The 19,273-nt window shown below is 40.8% G+C and overlaps 1 protein-coding gene across 2 annotated transcripts; it reads left to right on the forward strand.

The window, feature by feature from the left end:
- Positions 1–96: 96 nt before the first annotated feature.
- On the forward strand, positions 97–17,644 carry ern1 (endoplasmic reticulum to nucleus signaling 1). Of its 2 annotated transcripts, XM_077619820.1 has the most exons (26): positions 97–347; positions 3,970–4,090; positions 5,153–5,186; positions 5,315–5,387; positions 5,474–5,546; positions 6,283–6,405; positions 6,629–6,730; positions 6,800–7,061; positions 7,690–7,768; positions 7,869–8,028; positions 8,116–8,231; positions 8,307–8,498; positions 9,361–9,625; positions 9,710–9,800; positions 10,203–10,392; positions 10,483–10,582; positions 10,658–10,857; positions 10,940–11,087; positions 11,158–11,285; positions 11,384–11,507; positions 11,621–11,688; positions 11,767–13,534; positions 14,728–14,891; positions 16,246–16,333; positions 16,398–16,543; positions 17,490–17,644. In XM_077619820.1, the coding sequence occupies exons 1-22, from the start codon at positions 276–278 to the stop codon at positions 12,190–12,192; spliced, it is 3,147 nt and encodes a 1,048-aa protein (XP_077475946.1). In that variant the 5' UTR covers positions 97–275; the 3' UTR covers positions 12,193–13,534; positions 14,728–14,891; positions 16,246–16,333; positions 16,398–16,543; positions 17,490–17,644. The 2 variants fall into 2 exon arrangements, with proteins under 2 accessions (XP_077475946.1, XP_077475945.1); XM_077619819.1 differs by having other exon boundaries at positions 11,767–14,891.
- Positions 17,645–19,273: the final 1,629 nt, after the last annotated feature.

Genomic DNA, 19,273 nt, shown 5'->3' on the forward strand with positions numbered 1-19,273 from the left:
CCTTCTTCCGGCGCCTGTACGCGACTCCCATTGGCTAGCACCGCCTCTCTGGGCTCCCCCCCTGCTTCCATTCCCGTGGCATGTCTACCTCGAAGCTCCACCCCTTCCTTGCCTTCAGTTCAGGAAGCAAAGCTAACTTGCCTCGTATGGCCCCACCACCGTCACAACGCAGTTCATCAAACATTTCACAATATTCGTGTTTGGAGACAAATGGCGTCTTGTATGGAATGAACGACCGTTAAGACTAGTCGTCTCTTCTTTTAAGGCTACTAATAATGGACTGGATGGTGAGCAGCCGGGCCCTGGTGTGGTGTGCGCTGCTCTACTATGTTGCTTCGCCACTCAAGGTAAGAACTAGCTGATGTTTTTTTCTGCTTTCTCTCAATACTACATCGCGATTATCCAAAAGTATGTGATGAAATCATTCTTCAGACTTAGGAATGATCATGATAAATGGACATCGAAACATCTGTTTACCCTGAATGAGTAGTGGGGAAAGTACCTCGTTTATTGATACTTGTCCTTCATTATTTTGATTAAATCACATGGTCTCGCCTTTCCATCAAGCAATATACATTGCTAACCTGGGATGTGAAATTACCTTTTTTTCACAGAATTTACACATTGCCTGCCACTGAATATGATAAACGTCCAGATCTGATGTGAATGCTCACCTTTCAGTGGTTTGGAGAGTGTTAGACGTCCAATCCCCTTTGAATGGGAGGGCTGGCAGTGACCATTCGCTGTCAGTTCCTCCAGTCAAAATGGATTGGACGACTAGCAGCAAATGAGTAAATGGAGTTGATTTCCAATGATGCATAATATGGTGGGAGGGGAAGTGACTATTTTTTTTTATTTTTTAGATTGCATCTTACTGAACTCATTGTGCTATGTTAGATCTCCATTTTATTTCAATCAACTTTGTCCTGAGTTTGAATGGTGCCTCCGGGCCTCCTCCTATGAAGATGACATTTTACTTGTTCTTCAGATTCTCCAGATTCCTCCTCCATTCCAAAGATACATGCATTGTGTTCATCGAAAACCAAAAGGAGTAAATTAGAGTAAGATTGCCCATGTTCTGGTTGCTAAGCGACCAAATAGGAAGTCATCTGCTACTTATAAGAGATAATTTCGATGTTATTTTGGCAGGCAAGTATTATTAATGATAATAAAAGTTTTATAGTCGTCCTAAGCAAAATTCCATCTCATGTAAAAACGATAATCTGACAGATGTGTCATAAGATAGGAATATTTTATATTCCTCTGAAGAACAGGTTTCCTTACAGGTTGTTTATTTTAATAATGTAGCGCATGTGACAAACCACTGACTTTCCTTTTTGGACAATTATACCACAGTAAATACACATGACACCAGTCTCATTAAAAAAAGTGGATACCCATTCACCATGTTCTTATATTTCCATAAAATTAGGACTGAAACTAAATCTATGGTGTTAATATCATTCATTTCATTTTTTATTGAGTTTTTTTCTCCGCCATTGATACAGAATCAACCTGGATACAACCAGTACACCTGTTTTAGTCATCCCGAATCAAGACTAAATAACTTCATAACGTTGCATCATCCTTCTGTTATGTTACTATACTCAAATGGACCTTGAATTTCGCCGCTGTCAATTAATTTGCCATTGACTTCTAGTTTTTTATTTTTATTTTTACGTCTGAAACACCTCTGCTCTCTTTTTCAATGTCACGCTCGGTGACCGCATGTGCCTCAATTGGTATTTGTTGCCTTTTTCTGGTCACCGTGGCCTTCTCGGACTGTCACAACACAGGCTGCTTTTGTCACAAATAAGTTGTGGTATTGTGCTATCTTATCACAGCTGCAGATTGGCTGTGCTCACACGGACTAAGCGTGGCCATGCGGGGGTCCGACACGTGACTCGCCTTTCTGATAAATACACATACGCTACACTGTTTGTTTTAAGGGCGCTCAGAGTACAAAAACGTTGCGAAAAGGTGAAATGTGAGGACTCGGTGACATTAACTTTATCTAAATCTGCTACATTTGTCTAATATTTTAGCACAGCAAATATCTGCCCGGGTCCCTTTTTTATTTTTTATTTTTGTATTTGCACGGAAAATTCTGGAATCGAGCTAAATACCCTGGTTTCTTCTTTGCGCCACCTAATAGGGAAACAGACACCACTGCATGTCACATTACAATTAAAATGCATTTCGATTGTGTCACCAGTGGTTGAGCTGCTTTACTGTTCCCATTTGTGGCCTCATTGTTTCTTTTTAGCTTGAAGCAGCTCATTAATGCAGGCTTGCCAGTAACTAGAGAGTGGTGCTCTTTTTAAAAGTTTAACCCAATGACTGCTATTAAAGATAATAGACGTTCATTTCATCGGAAATGGATTAGATGTCTATCAATGCTAATGGGTTGGGTTTTAGCACGCCTTCGTAAAACGACCTCAGCAGCGTTGACACCGTTTTTTAGAGTACACCAAAAAGTCAGTGCAGATATTTATGCGACATCACTACCCTACTCCAATTGCACTTCTTTGTGTTGTTATAAAACAAGAGAAATTCTATTAAGACAGTTTTAGAACCTAGTTTTTTCTCAGTTCTACAGTTAAGTGTTGATTCTGAATCAATTGTTGTCAAAAGCTGATGGTTAATTCGACATTTTTTTGATGGTATACTATTTTAAAATATTTAAAAGTTTCAACATTTTGTTTCTTCATCCACTGGTTGGATTGATTTGAAGAAGTAGGACTTTTTTTGAGGAAATTAAGTTTTATTAATCGATTGCTGTCGCTGTGCAGAATAATGCAACATTTTCTTGAATGTAAGTTGCTGTCTTATTTCAACAATCGATCTTTTAGAACATACAACCAATTTCTATTGATTCATCTGTTTTTTACAATCCTTTTCTGTTCTTAAATGTCTTATATTTGTTTTACGGCCGTCTAATTTGAATGGTTTATACTTTTCGGCCTCATAGGGAGTTGAAATAAGGATAAAACGAACCTCATTCAATCAAATAAAAGTGCAGTATTACTGTTTGTCCTCTTTTCTGGATAGCCAAAGATGCAGCCAGCGTAACAAGAGTGACACTTCACCTGGCTGAGACCAGAACCGTCAGGCAACACTGATGAGAGCGCTTTAGCGAAAGACTGGCCGCATTCCAGAGGGGAAACAAAAAATCTGCCGCCCTGTTCTCCAATATTATGACATGAGCTTTCACAAGAATTTCATACATTAGTTTTAGTTCAGACCTGTTTGTAAACAATATTGGGTTGTGAACTACCAAAGCAGAATACTGTTAGTACAGTACTAGCGACCCCGTGGGAGTAGTCACAGATGCATATTATTGACACAAATGCTTGACAAGGATGTAAGATTACAACAGGATCTATCATTGGATAGATTATACATCCCAGTTAAAATTGACATTCTTTTTCTTACTGTTTTTAATGTTACCAGCTCTTTGGGGTTTATTTGTGTTGGCCTGAAAAACCCGCCCATCAAAAGTGGCTGAATGCTGAGATGGGCGTATTGGCAATTATCGGTGGGTAATCTGCATTATAAGAAAGGGATTATTTGCGCTGCCCCCCAGAGGACCGTTCAAAGGGATTAGAGAAAAAATTCAATCAACATTGCAGAGGGTTCAGACGAACAAGGATATCCGTCTCGACGACTTGAAGAAAAATCTAGTGACACTTTTCTCTTTCATAGTTTGGCTTTTAAAACATTGCCTTCCCCCAGTTTGCAAAGAAGAATACTACCCATTAGCACTAAAACCACATCTTCACAAATTACATATTCAGAATTCCAAAGCACCTGATTGGTATTTCCCCAACCGGCCTGTTTTTTTGGATTTATTTACTGTTGTGTAACTGGTAACACAGCAAATGTAGCATTGATATGTCCAATTTCTAAGATTATATCCTTTCATTGCACTTCCTGAATATATTACATTTTTTTCTCCATTTTTTTCAGGTGTTTAGCAGCGCCAGCACGGTTTCGCTCCCGGAAAGCTTGCTGTTTGTGTCCACGCTGGATGGAAATTTGCATGCCGTCAACAAGAAATCGGGCTCAATTAAATGGACGCTGAAAGAAGGTAAAAAGAAAAGAAAATGCTATTTTCCTTCCTAATCTACCTATTTCAGAGGCACAACATCTCATCCTTACTTAAAAAAAGGCTCATTTTGGGGGAAAGGAACAGACTTTTAAAAGGAGTCTTGTTGCGAATGACTAAACGTGTGACTAAATCTGCCCCTGAAAAAGTTTCCGGAAACGTGACAGATGTTGTGTTCCTGTGTCACTTCTCTAATGCTAAGAGATCTACGGTTGACTTGAAAGTGTTTAATGATTAACTGAGCCAGAGGGCTTGGAGGGGGATTAAATGTAGCCCCCAAATCAAGGTCAATATGGGCGAGGGCAAGCCAATATGGGCTTGCAAATGCCTGGCAAACTGTGGACTTGAAATAGATAAGATAGACCTTGATAGATAAATGTTGTTGAAGTTGTGCTTGCGAGACAGCTTGCCAGAGGGAAAAAAAAAAAACAGCACTTTCCTTGTTTTTGTTGCTACCTTCCACTGTTACAGTACATGAATATGGATACTTGTTTAACAAAACAGTTATTGACCACCCTCAGGTAATCCTACACCAATCTCATTTATACACACAGACCAGTTGAACCCTTCAGGCCCCCCTCTAAAGAATCAGTACCATCTGGTCCACACCCTGTATGTTCACACCAGAAATGTGTTTGTCAATGTAATTCCTCTCCCTGTTGACAATAGTTCTGATGTTACACTTTTATATCAGTTAGATTGCACGGGCAGAAGGAAGGAATTTTGCGGAACAAAATGACAAATGCTGCCAAGTGTGGATTCATAGAAGCAACAGTTCAGATTAGTGTTACTAGGTGATGACTTATGGCCGGTTGGGACTGGATAGGAAACTAAGAAGCTGGAAAATTGGACTTGGGATGGTTCGCTTTATCGTAAAGTTTTACTATGTTTCTTTTCTATTGAGTAACTCCTTATTTAATTGGGCTTATTAGTGAGGTTAAAGGTTCTTGCTCCGCAACTACCGGACAAAGTCTTTTGTCTTCAATGATGCTTTTGTCAGTCTTGAAAAGCAACTTACTGGTATCCAATTTTCTGTTCTTACAGATCCAGTTCTTCAGGTTCCCACACATGTTGCAGAGTAGGTGGCCTTGGAAAGCACACTGCTTGAACTCGTTATGCGTAACATTGACAGTCCCCTTTTATTTTAACGCAAAGAGGAATTAACTGTTCATTCCACCTAACCGGCCTTTGCCGTAAATCTTCCAGGCCGGCCTTTTTGCCCGATCCCAATGACGGCAGTCTGTATTCTCTGGGTGGAAAGAACAACGAAGGCCTCACAGTAAGTGGAAATGACCCACTAGTTTGCTATCATTAAATAAACCAGGCCTTATTGTTGGCTCACATTTAGTCACTGTTCTCAAACAGAAATTACCATTCACCATTCCTGAGTTGGTGCAAGCGTCTCCCTGTCGCAGTTCGGATGGAATTCTTTACATGGGTAAGATTACTGAGTACGGAATCAATTTGTCTTACTACAGTACAGGAGAAATGCTGCTACGGCCTCGTTTTGTTTTGGTTCACGTGATGTAAAAATAAGCATCAAGACGACTTTAATCACGTATTATTACATATTTAATCTAGTAATATTACTATTTTTCGCTCGTGATATAATAATGTGGCGGCACGGTGTAAGAGTGGTTAGCACTTTGGTCTCACAGTTTTGAGTTTGAGGGTTAGATCCATAGTGGGTTCAGACCTTCATGTGTGGAGTTTGCATGACCTCACTGTGTCTGCGTGGGTTTTCTCCCCGTACTGCAGTTTGCTCCCAAGTATTAAAAACATGCATGGTAGGCTAGTTAAATTGTCTCTCTCGTCTCAATGTGCCCTGCGATTGGCTGGCAACCAATTCGAGGTGTTCCCCGCCTAATGCCCACAGTTGGCTGGGATAGGCTCCAGCACCCCTGCAACCCTTGTGAGGATAAGCGCTAAGGAAAATGAATGATTTAATATTATAATGTTCTGTGTTACCTCTACATACAAAAGGAATTCGTTGCAAAGGTGAATTTGTAACTTTGTAAGTAGAGTAAATTTAAGTAATTTTTTTGTAAGTAGAGTTAGAGTTAGTAACTTCAGTCGCCAGTCGCCACGTGCGATTACATTGACGAGAACAAAATGCGGCCGGTCTGAAAGCAGTTTAACAGAGTGAGAGTGACCGATTTTGTGTTTACGTGTAGGTAAGAAGCAGGACCTCTGGCATGTGGTGGATCTCCTGACCGGGGAGAAGCAGCAGACACTGACGTCATCCTTCGCCGACATGCTGTGTCCTTCCTCATCTTTGCTGTATTTGGGACGCACCGGTAAATGAAAGTCCCTGTGATTTATTTGTCAGCGAGTTGACATTGGCCGCCATTGACGGGGATGACATCCCATCCATTTCGGTTTTGAAATGTATGCGACGTCTGTGAATAATGATTGTTCTCCGCTAGTGTCCTTTTCAGTCCTTTTGTCCAATCCTTGGCTTTTGTCCATGTTACATAAGCAAAACAATGCATCTGTTCTCATGGTTTCTTCCCGTTACAGAATACACCATCACAATGTATGACACCAAAAGCCGAGAGTTGCGCTGGAACGCCACCTATTTGGACTACGCCTCCACGCTTCCTGACGATGACACCAAATACAGTAAGTTAGCATCTCTGCGTTAGCTCTGTAAGGATGAGTTATTTCTAATCCGCTTTGGCAACGCCATAGAGATGGCCCATTTTGTTTCGAACGGCGATGGCCTTGTGGTGACGGTGGACAGCGAATCCGGCGACGTCCAGTGGGTCCAAAACTACAACTCCCCCGTGGTGGCTATCTACATCTGGCAGCACGAGGGTCTTCGCAAAGTCACCCACACCAACGTAGCAGTGGAGACATTACGCTACCTCACATTCATGTCTGGCGAGGTGGGCCGCATCACCCAGTGGAAGTACCCCTTCCCCAAGGAGAAGAGGACGGATAACAAGTTAATGTAAGTTAGCACGAGTTGACTTTATGTCCGATTCGACTCACTATCCTTTGTTTAGTCACTAATTTAGGGATTCCTGGTGCTGATATTCATAGTGACAAAATGCCATGACTTGATAATTGCAAAATCATGGATTTTGGGATAATTGCAAAAAATAAAAAAATGCCAACAAATTATTTTCCATAAAGTCCAATCTCTTATTGCATTTTTTTCTATTGTATTTTAACTGATGATAGTTCTAAACAATCGGCACTGAAAACGTATGAAACTCAAAATTATTTGAACTTTTTCTGAACATATGAAGTCAAGATTAAAGATCAACTGATTGGCTTTGTCAAGCACAATTCCGCCATTTTTTAATCTCACTGCTGATCGCTGACACTGACCTCAATTTTTTCTTTGCCGTCCACGTCCTTTATCACACACATTTGCAGCCCTCTCTGCAGTACATTTTAAAGTATCTACTTCACGTCGCACCTGCTCTCGCTTATTTTAAACCCGAAAGCAACTACTTTCAGGCCTCGATTGAAAGTTTCATTTTCAGTCCTGACCTATTTCCCCGTTATGTTCCACACCTGTTAATTCACGATGGAGTACGTTGTCTCAATTCATTTATTTTCTACTGTTCCAGGGACACTTTATACGTGGGAAAATACTCCACCAGCTTGTATGCCTCCCCGTCCCTGGTGCATGACGGAGTCACCGTGGTGGTAAGTTGTCGAGCCCCTTCCGATTGGACATCTGTCACCACGAATGGCACGAAAACATCATGGTTCACTGCGAATGTGTATTATTTATTTTCACATGCAGCCACGAGGCAGCACCTTCCCCATGCTGGAAGGTCCGGACGGCCAGGAGACAGACGAGGACAAAGAGTGCGTCATCACGCCGAGCACCAGCGTCAAATTCAACTCGGCACTCCGCGAGAGAAACCGCATCAACTACATGCGCAACTACCTGCTACTCATCGGTACCGTAGACGTCTACGCGACAAGGTGAACAAAGAGCCTTCTGTCTGCAGTTTTTTTTCAACGCAAGCGTCTCTCGCCATTTAAAGGTCATCATGAGACGCCCCCAGAAGCTCACAATAAGATCCTAGAAAGATTCCCTGACAGCTTTCCTCGTAACCAGGGCAACGTCATTCCGCCGACCAGCAACAAAAAACCCGAAGAGGTGCGTTTCGTTGAAGCAAACGCTCTGGTCGTCAAGTACATCATTTTTTAAAAACTGCTGCTTTGCCCCATACAGGTGAAAAAGGTTGTCATGGATGACATTCCGCCTTCTCCTATGCCTGAAATTTCCATTCAAGAACCAGGGATTAGTGGTCGGACTGTGCGCCAGGAAGCCCCCGTGGACTCGATGCTGAAAGACATGGCCACGGTCATTTTTTCCACTTTCCTGTTGGCAGGCTGGGTGGCCTTTATGATCACTTATCCCAAGGTATGTGAAATTCCTCCATCTGGTGGACTTATGTGCTATTGACAGTAAAGCTGGTGTAAAGGTTATTGGATTGGACAACTTTATTCATCCCGTATTCGGGAAATTTCATTGTGACAGTAGCTAGAAAAGGCATACTTATAAGTTAGACAGTACAGTCGCAAAGGCCGCACAACAACAAATCAAAAAGTACAAAGCAAATCAAGTGATATCCTATCCATTATTTTATTTTATTTTTTTAATCATTGATAAATCCTTATTCTACTATAATGGCCTCGTATGTGATGTTGTTTAGTGTTCTAGTGCTTTCCATTTAACATTTTAGCTCTAAATGTACAAATGAACCAAAAATCATGCACTAAGAAAGCAGGGTTGTCCGAATCATATAATTTTGATTCCAACTTCAAATGACCTAAATTTAAGAATCTGCCAAGTACTGATCCTATGTCTGGGCAATGTATTTAGGGAAAAAACATTACATGCAACTGGAATTATTTACAGATTGTAGACATTATCACTCTTAATAAAATATATCCCGATCTTTCTCCACTCAATTCCAGTCCTCTGGAAATGACATGATCGGATTGCGGACATCCCCAAAGAATAACCAACTCCAAATGGCACATAACTTTATTCACTGTTTTTTTCCAAACAAAAAGCAGCAAATATTCTATTTAAATAATATATATCAGTCCACTTTCATTGAGGACTACGGAAATGAATGAATACTTCCTGTGAATATGCCTAAAAAAACAGCTTTTCTTCTCCTAAATTTGCAAAAAAAAAGGCAGAAAGTCCAAAAGCAAAGAAATGTTAGAAACGTCAGAAGGCCAAACCTTGATTGTCAGGTTATACTTTGTTTCAGAGTGTCCACAAGCAGCAGCAGCTGCAGCACCAAGAATTCCAAAAACAGATGGAAGAGAGGTTAGAAATGCTCCAGAGGCAGCAGCCTTTCCCCCCCGTGGATATGTCCCTTCCTCTTGTCTCGGACGGCGACTACCTGGAAGTGGCGCACAATCGTTCGGAATGCTCGGAACACAGCAGCCCGAACGTCACACCTCGCGCGTCCAATCACTCCAATCTTTCCATTTCGGAGCTGGGCAGCTCCGCCAATGAACACGAGGACGGAGGTGGGATGAATATTTACACTCAATGCTTGTTTAGGAAAGACCTTTTTTAACGGTTTGGGGTTTTGTGTGTGTCTTTGTCATTAGAGGACGACTCCAACATTGTCAGAGTGGGCAACGTAACGTTCCATCCTAAACAAGTGTTGGGCCACGGCGCAGAAGGCACCATTGTGTACAAGTAAGTTTTAGGAATGCAATGATGAATGGCAATTATTATAAGAATTAAAGATGTGATTTACTGTACTATGGAAATTGGACTTTCAGTTGAAATATATTATCGTTTACAATGCTAGCCAATGAAAAAAATAATGTGTGTATTTTGACATTTTATTTGATGGAAAAAAACAAACTAAAATGACAAAGTCATATTTTTCCTCTTAATTTTCCGACTTTCCAACATGTCAAATAATAACTTTTGCATGTTATTGGGTTATCAGCAGTGGATCATTGTTTGGTTTGATTATAATGCCACCATCTACTGGCTGTTGTGCAAATCCAAAATGATTTGATGTTAATTTGTCTCTGACACCCACCCAATAACTGGATTCTAATTGTAATGAGTGCAAAATTTCTCCGCCAGGGGTCAATTTGATAACCGTCCAGTAGCGGTGAAGAGAATTCTCCCCGAATGCTTCAGCTTCGCGGATCGCGAAGTTCAGCTGCTGAGAGAGTCGGACGAGCACCCCAACGTGATCCGCTATTTCTGCACCGAGAGGGATCGCCAGTTCCAATACATTGCCATTGAGCTGTGCGCTGCCTCTCTTCAAGAGGTGACCAATCCATCCCACATTTAATTTTTAGACATTACGAGTTCATCTTGCAAGGCTGCCGAAAGCCTAACACGTTTTGGCTCTGTTTAGTATGTGGAAAAGAAGGATTTTGATCGTCACGGCCTACAACCGGTTATGCTGCTTCAGCAGGCTATGTCGGGATTAGCTCATCTACACTCACTCAACATCGGTAATTCTTCTTAATGTTCCTTCTTCAGCGCTTACTACACCGTTGCCCTGGAAACTTGAACATGTTCCTCCACAGTTCACAGAGACCTGAAACCTCACAACATCCTGGTGTCCATGCCCAACGCCCACGGCCGGGTCAGGGCTATGATTTCCGACTTCGGCCTATGCAAGAAGCTAGCCGTGGGCCGCCACAGCTTCAGCAGGAGGTCCGGCGTGCCGGGTACAGAGGGCTGGATCGCTCCTGAGGTGCTCAGCGAGGACTGCAAAAACAACCCGGTAAGTTCCAACCGTTAGTCCGTTCATCGTGATATTTGATTGGGTTTTACCTGTGGTGTTTTTGAATCCCTCTGCTTCCAAGACCTGTGCCGTTGACATCTTCTCTGCCGGATGTGTGTTCTACTACGTGGTGTCTGAAGCTTGCCACCCGTTTGGCAAATCCCTGCAGAGGCAAGCCAACATCCTTTTGGGAACCTACAGCTTGGAGCTTCTGGAAACCAACAAACATAGTGCGTCCTAAATACGAGGAGCTTTGGATTTGGCGAGCGCCTCATAATGACCTGAAATTTTGTACATCAGGTGACATTGTAGCCCGCGACATCATCGAGCAGATGTTGAGCACGGAGCCTCATCTGAGGCCGACAGCAGAATGTGTCCTAAAACACCCTTTCTTCTGGAGCCTGGACAAGGAACTGCAGTTTTTCCAGGTCTGTCGAACATCCACAAACAAATGATCATTGGACAACTGCGGCTAGGGCCAGAGGTCGTTTCTGAATTCATGCCACGCTCTCCGTGTGGATTGCAGGACGTGAGTGACAGAATCGAGAAGGAACCGCTGGACGGACCAATCGTGAGACAGCTGGAGCGAGGAGGCCGCGCTGTAGTCAAGAGCGACTGGAGGCAGCACATCACTGTGCCGCTACAGACGGGTAAGCAAATGTGACTTCATGCCGTCCGTTCGCCTTTCAAAACGTATACGGACGTCCGTCAGCGTCAACGCCACCGAAACGTAATCACTCGCTGTCTTTCTGTGTGCTTCCAGACCTGCGAAAGTTTCGCTCCTACAAGGGCGGCTCCGTGCGGGACCTCCTTCGCGCAATGAGGAACAAGGCAAGAGCTTCTCCGTTTTTTTGTTGTTGTCCATTTTGTTGTTTCTCCATTTTTTGTTTTTCTTTGTTGCCTGAACAGAAGCATCATTACCGGGAGCTGCCCGTCGAAGTCCAGGAGACGTTAGGCTCCATCCCCGACGACTTTGTTTCCTACTTCACGTCACGTTTCCCCCACCTGCTAACGCACACATACCTCGCTATGCGGACCTGTGCCACAGAGAGGCTTTTCCTGCCTTATTATTCCAAAATGACTAAAGTGGACTGCACGCCACTCACACAACAAACGGCCATGTCAGAAGCACACGAATTTGCACAGCAATCGTCAGACGCCGCCACGCCAAACGAGCTTGCCGCGTCCTTAGAACCGCCCGCTGAGACAGCCGAAGAAGACTCGCCGTCAAAATTAAACTGTCACACCCTCGTTTCGGGGTCACCCACGTCCAATCTCAGGCTAACTGCTTCCGGCCTGTCGGATGTACACACCGCGGACAGCGCGACAGTGTGAACGCCATCTTTTCAGGACCCAGTGCGTGTGTGTTGGTGCCAGGCTAACGGCGCTTGGGATCCACTCGCTTACAAACAGCCGCTGCCTCTTGACAACATTAACAAGTGCCTTGTGGGGATTTTGTGTTGTAGCTGAATGGACGTTTTACAATTGGTTTTATTATTTTTATTTTTACTTTTTTTAAACAATTCCAAAAATACAGGGTGTTCCAAAATGTTTGACAGCATTTCGGAGGCCAACAATTTTGAGAATTTTCGTTGGAATGGCCTCAAATTTGCACAGCTGGTGTGGAAACGGTCCAGGTTTTTGTGTGTAAAGTTTGGCATTTCTATATTTTCAGGTTAAGAAATGCCGTTCACTTCAAAGGAAAAGGCATTTTGCGTGTGTTAGACTATGCTCGGACTCAGTCACCAAAGACTGCAGTTTTGCAAAGAAGGCACTAACTACAAAACAAATTAAGACACCGAAAAATTCAAGAAAAAAGCTGCTTATGAAGAGCTTAATCGCCAGGACGGCCATCAACATCTTGTATTTGTGGGCCAAAATCAATGAAAAAGGTGCACTAATCAGGTAAAAGTTTGGTTTTGCTAAACTTATAGACTTATTGATATAAAAATATCAGATCATGTCCTAGTTGGGCTTATGCCATGCTACCCTTATAATGCCTGATCATGTCTGATCTCAGAAGGTAAGCAGGGTTGGGCCTGGTTAGTACTTGGATGGGAGACTTCATTGCGTTTAGCCTGCAAATACAGGATGTTGATGGCCGTCCTGGTGATTTAGCTCTGCATTTTTGGTGCCAAGTCCTAATTTGTTTTGTAGTTAGTGCAGTGGTGGTTCTTTTCCCCCTGGTTGCACTGCTTCCAGATGTGTGTTTTCATATTGAAGCATTTAACCAATCACATTTCAGCCATTATTTGTTGCCAGGGTCAGAAATCTGCCTCAAGGCCTTCACAATCAGTTCTGTAGGCTCTGCTGCATTAAACAAGCGTTGATAAGACTTGCTTTAACCAATCAGAATTCGATTTAGTGACACCAAGGCCTTCTCGCAAGTGTTGGGATACGTCATCGCTTTCACCAACTATGATTGGCTATTGATTGAGTGGACTAGCCAGAGCTACCAAAGTGTATCTGGAGCGAGCTGCACAAGCAAATATATTGTTGTGTTGATTTAATAGCGGTTTTGTCAACCCGCAATTGCTGAAGGAGAAGAAATTGATTTGTTTGCAGATTTACTGTCAAAGCCATTTTCAAGACGGACTTTTCAAGAAAAAAAAAGCTGGACATCATTAAGAAAGGTTGGTCAACTCCAAAGCAAGGAAGCTGGACATCATTAAGAAAGGTTGGTCAACTCCAAAGCAAGCAAGCAAGCCTGTCACAACCGGGAACGAACATTTTCAGCACTAAATTGAATAAAAACGTTTGCCAGAAATACGACAGGATAGGCTCGACTTTCAGCATTAGCTTCGATGGTGATAGAAAAGAAGTAGGAACGAAAGGAGGGTGTATATTGTTTACAGGTAAAAATGATTTTTGGTGAGTAAAATATGGCTATATTCCTTAATAATATTTCAATTGTATGAAGTTATTATTGATGATTTTTTTGTGTCGCAAGCTGTACCTGCAGTAGAGGTTTAATAGCCATAAAATAGTTTTTGAGGGTTGGATTGATTCGCTGAAGGCGGCGCTAGGAAATTCACGGACCGCCGCTGATACTTGGGTATGCTTTTTCAATTACAGTTAATTTGGCCAAAGTTATACGTATGTGTTAAGGCATTTCAGAATATATTTCTGGAGGTAATAAGCTCAACTTTATACTATTTGATAACACTTAAATCCAACCACCAGGTAATGTGAAGTTGGCCACCAAGTGGACCCCTGGCACAACACGGTGTCTGCGATTTCAAAATATGAGTATGTATGGTAAGGCTTTTAAGAAAAATCCTTAGTATACATGGTCGTTTTTGCAAGAAAAAAAGCCTTACTATATATGGTCTTTTTTGCAAGAAAAAAAAAATACTATACATGTTTTTTTTTAAAGCCTTACTATACATAGTCATCCCCCCCCAAAAAAGCCTTACTATACGTGGTCATTTTTGCAAGAAAAAGTTGTTACTATACATGGTCATTTTTGCAAGAAAGGGGCCTTACTATACATGGTCCTTTTTGCAAGAAAAAAAGCCTTACTATACATGGTCATTTTTGCAAGAAAAAAGCCTTACTATACATGGTTATTTTTGCAAGAAAAAAGGCTCACTATACATGGTCATCATAAATATTCATGAGCAAAATATAATAAACATCAGTCGGTGTTTCAGATACTATTTTAGACCAACAGGGAAGACCCTGCAGGCCCTGATGGTCAACCACTGAGTTAGTGTATACAATACAATGAAGCATTCTTTGTGTATCAAATTTTAAACTTTTAATGGAGTCAGATGGCTTGGAATAATGGTGAGTTGATGTAAAATACAAAGTCAGATGTTACTCAATATTTGGTGAAATTGGTTTACTAATACGTACTGTGTTTTATAGCATCAAGACCACAAAACTCACGACTATTCTACGTCATCTTCAAAACATAGACTGAGTTGGGAGGACAATCCAACTACGCAGCTGAGTTAATTAAGCGCATGCGCAGCAACCGATCCTTTTGCCAAGCCTTTCCTATGCTGACTGTCGCCGACCACGCTAACGAGGTAAGGAGTAGAGCAATTCACCATCCTAAATTTGTTTTTATCACGCTATCGAGAGATTTTTAAGCAATCAATTGAGCCCAAAATGCCAACAAATCTCTTAGTTTAATGCCAGGTTTAACACACCGTCGACAATTTAAGTTTGGGCTTTGTGTCGTATGTTACTAGTTAGCATTAGCGTTAGCGTCACGATTTGACTTAAAAACTACGTTATCCGTTTCTCTCCATTATTGAGTCGTGTAGCAAGACTTTAAATTTAATCAAACAACGCCGAGACATCAACCGACAGGTTGCTGGGCAAATGCTCACTCTAGTTAGTTCCCGTTGTGTTGTAAGTAATGATAGTTTTCATTGCGGAGTGCTAAACACCCGTTGTCGATTTGTAATGGTTCTGTTTTTACAAAAAAAATTACTTCTACAAAACTGTTAAGCCAACTTTCTCCTAGCTGTTAACGTCAGTCTGTATATTTAATCGCCGTATACATAACTATTAGGCCAACTTTCTCCGAGCACACTGGTGTCAAAGCGGCGGCCCGGGGGCCAAATCTGGCCCGCCGCGTCATTTTGTGCGGCCCGAGAAAGTAAATCATGAGTGCACTTTCTGTTAGGATCAAATTCAAATGAAGATTATACATGTATATTATTTCCTCATTTTCCCCTTTTTAAATCAATAATTGTAATTTTTTAATCATTTTTTTCCTTTTTGTGTTTTTAGTTCAAAAAGCACTTAGTAAAATCTAAAAATAAATATATTTTAAAAAATCAGTTTTCCATGCTAATATTGAACATATTCCCAAAAATATTTTATTTCCTTTTGAAATGAAAAACAAATTATTAGAAGATATTTTCCCTCATGAAGAAAAAAAGCTCAAACAAACATATTTTTTTATCTATAAAAACTGAATATTTAGCGATTTTGATAGTTTTTTTTAATCCAATTTAAATAGAAAAAAAATATCAAAATATTATTTCAAAAATGGTCCGGCCCAACGTGAAATCGAGTTGACGTTATTGCGACCCGTGAACCAACCCGAGTTTGACACCCTTGTCCTAGCTGTTAACGTCAGTCTGTATATTTAATCGCCTTGTCTGGAAAAGGAAAAATAGCACTTGTCACTCGCTAACTAATTTTCATTCTTTATTTTGATCGTTTATTAAATTTCTTGTAAGATTTCTCTATCCCGTAATTGTTTGGCAACCCCCAAGTACCTTGGTTAAATCAAGTTTTCCCTGTTTAGCATCAAGATAAAACAACTACCCCCCCCCCCCCCCCCCCCCCCAAAAAAAAAACAAGTAAGCCTATCTGTTGAATCTCCAGGCTCTATGTATGCTAACTTATGCTTTTTGTGTGTTCAAGTTTTCCCTGTTTAGCACCAAGATGCAGCTCTTCTAGCATGCCTAGAGCACTCTTGAGGTTATAGAAGAGGAGTCTGGGCCAGATCAAGGTAAAACTACACCCCCACCCCCCCAAAGTTGAATCTCCATTCTAACTTTTTTTGCATGCAACAGGCCTGAGAGATCTTCCTCGCAAGTTGCCCACGTGAATCATATGGTGTCTCTGTACTTCTGAAATCCAAATTAAATAAAAGCCAAAATCATCATGGTGATGTATCACTGGCCATTCATTTCCACAGCTCTTTGACTAAATCTTTAAGGTAAGAAGGATCTCAGTTAATGTTAGAGCAGGAATTCTAAGTGTTTATTCCCCCAGCTTTTTTTAATTTTTCATTTTCTAAGTGTATATACCCCCAGTTTTTTTTAATTTTTCATTTTCTAAGTGTATATACCCCCAGTTTTTTTTTCTAAGTGTTTTCCCCCCAGCTTTTTTATTTTTCTTCTGTTTATTCCCCCAGCTTTTTTTAAATTTTATTTTCCAAGTGTATATACCCCCAGTTTTTTTTTCTAAGTGTTTTCCCCCCAGCTTTTTTATTTTTCTTCTGTTTATTCCCCCAGCTTCTTTTCTAAGTGTTTTCCCCCCAGCATTTTATTTTTCTTCTGTTTATTCCCCCAGCTTTTTTTTAAATTTTATTTTCCAAGTGTATATACCCCCAGTTTTTTTTTCTAAGTGTTTTCCCCCCAGCTTTTTTATTTTTCTTCTGTTTATTCCCCCAGCTTCTTTTCTAAGTGTTTTCCCCCCAGCATTTTATTTTTCTTCTGTTTATTCCCCCAGCTTTTTTTTAAATTTTATTTTCCAAGTGTATATACCCCCAGTTTGTTTTTCTAAGTGTTTTCCCCCCAGCTTTTTTATTTTTCTTCTGTTTATTCCCCCAGCTTCTTTTCTAAGTGTTTTCCCCCCAGCATTTTATTTTTCTTCTGTTTATTCCCCCAGCTTTTTTTAAATTTTCATTTTCTAAGTGTATATACCCCCAGTTTTTTTTTCTAAGTGTTTTCCCCCCAGCTTTTTTATTTTTCTTCTGTTTATGCCCCCAGCTTTTTTTAAATTTTCATTTTCTAAGTGTATATACCCCCAGTTTTTTTCTAAGTATTTTCCCCCCAGCTTTTTCATCTGTTTATTCCCCCAGTTTTTTTTCAAAGTGTATTTTCCAAAAAGTGTAAGATTTTGTGAACCTTTAACTAAAATGTTTTGTCTGATGTCTACAGGTGGACAAACCAGAGAAAAGACTGACTACACCAATCAACACTTCAATGTAATGCCAACTAAGTATGCTAAAGTTGAAATGTTTACCTGTAAATACATTTTTTAACTGCATTGTTACTTGCATTTTTTGTTAGATAAAGACAAACACATGTATACATTTAAAAACTTTTATTTTGAAAAACTTTGGAGAATGGATGAAGACACTCCCCCTGGCACCAGGTAGAAATCTGGAAAAAAAGGGGGTCATTACAAAGTAAAACACCATTCACAAGGTCTTACCTTTTATTTTGAAAAAGTTTGGAGATAGGTTCTGGCGTAACCCCCAGCACCGAGAAATGAGGGGGTGCGTCAGCCTATCTGTACATAGGCAGGAAACCTTGTCCCCCCTGTGGAATTCTGAAAAACAAAAAAAAAAGGGGTCAATACACAAAGTTAAGTAAAAAAACCATTCGCAAGGTCTTACCTTTTATTTTGAAAAAGTTTGGAGATAGGTTCTGGCGTAACCCCCAGCACCGAGAAATGAGGGGGTGCGTCAGCCTATCTGTACATAGGCAGGAAACCTTGTCCCCCCTGTGGAATTCTGGAAAACAAAAAAAAAGGGGTCAATACACAAAGTTAAGTAAAAAACCATTCGCAAGGTCTTACCTTTTATTTTGAAAAAGTTTGGAGATAGGTTCTGGCGTAACCCCCAGCACCGAGAAATGAGGGGGTGCGTCAGCCTATCTGTACATAGGCAGGAAACCTTGTCCCCCTTGAGTGGAATTTTGGAAAACAAAAAGGGGGGTCAATACACAAAGTTAAGTAAAAAACCATTCGCAAGGTCTTACCTTATATTTTGAAAAAGTTTGGAGATGGTTGCGTCAGCCTATCTCAACATAGGTAGGAAACCTTGTCCCCCTTGGGTGGAACTCTGGAAAACAAAAAGGGGTAAAGGCACAATAGATTAAGTTACATAAAAAAGAAATACCAACTAGGGCCTAATTAAGTCAAATTTAACTTTAAAAAACTCCTATGTTTAGCTTTTTTTCTATAAAACATCAAAAGGGTACCCATTATTCGGACACTGCAAAAGGCAATATTAAACATACTCCTGATGGTCTGCTGCAGAGAGACTAAAAAAATGATCCAAGTCTTTAAAGGCCCCCATCCAGTCAATTTTTCATGTTTTCCTCCACGGACAAATAATCAGGATCTTGATGTGGTGGGAAATATAGAAAACACACTGGACAGGGGCCCACAAGGTACAAATTGAAATGAAAATAATAAATAAATCCTACTTCTGCCTAGAGTTTTTCAGTCAATTATTTCAAATCCATTCATTTAAAAAAAAAATCCAAAAAGCTTCCATTTTTCTCTTATGCCAAGGAAAAAAATGTTTAAATCAGTCAAAAATGACAGCTGCACTATTGTTGAATAACTGTCTCACTTGGGTTTTGTCAAAACCACATTTAAAACTAAAAATGAAACGGTCTAAGCCTTGAGGTCTTTAAAAAAAGTTAACAGGGTAAAAGTATATAATCTATTTGAGTGCACAGTTCCACTACATGGCATAATTTTGTACCAATTACCAATTTCGTCATGCGCAGTTATCTGGGTATGATGACAGTCAGGCTTTTGTCAAGTCAATGATGACAAAGCCTATGTTCGATTATTATTTGTAAGTTCAGAAAGATGTGAAACTCACAAGCGGAAGCTACTCCTACACTTGACACTAGAGTATTTTTTTTAAATTAAATTCAATAGGGATGACCCTACTTTACAGTTTTTCATTTATCACAGCCATGTC

This window comes from Stigmatopora argus, chromosome 14, assembly GCF_051989625.1.
Source record: "Stigmatopora argus isolate UIUO_Sarg chromosome 14, RoL_Sarg_1.0, whole genome shotgun sequence".
Lineage (NCBI taxonomy): Eukaryota > Metazoa > Chordata > Actinopteri > Syngnathiformes > Syngnathidae > Stigmatopora > Stigmatopora argus.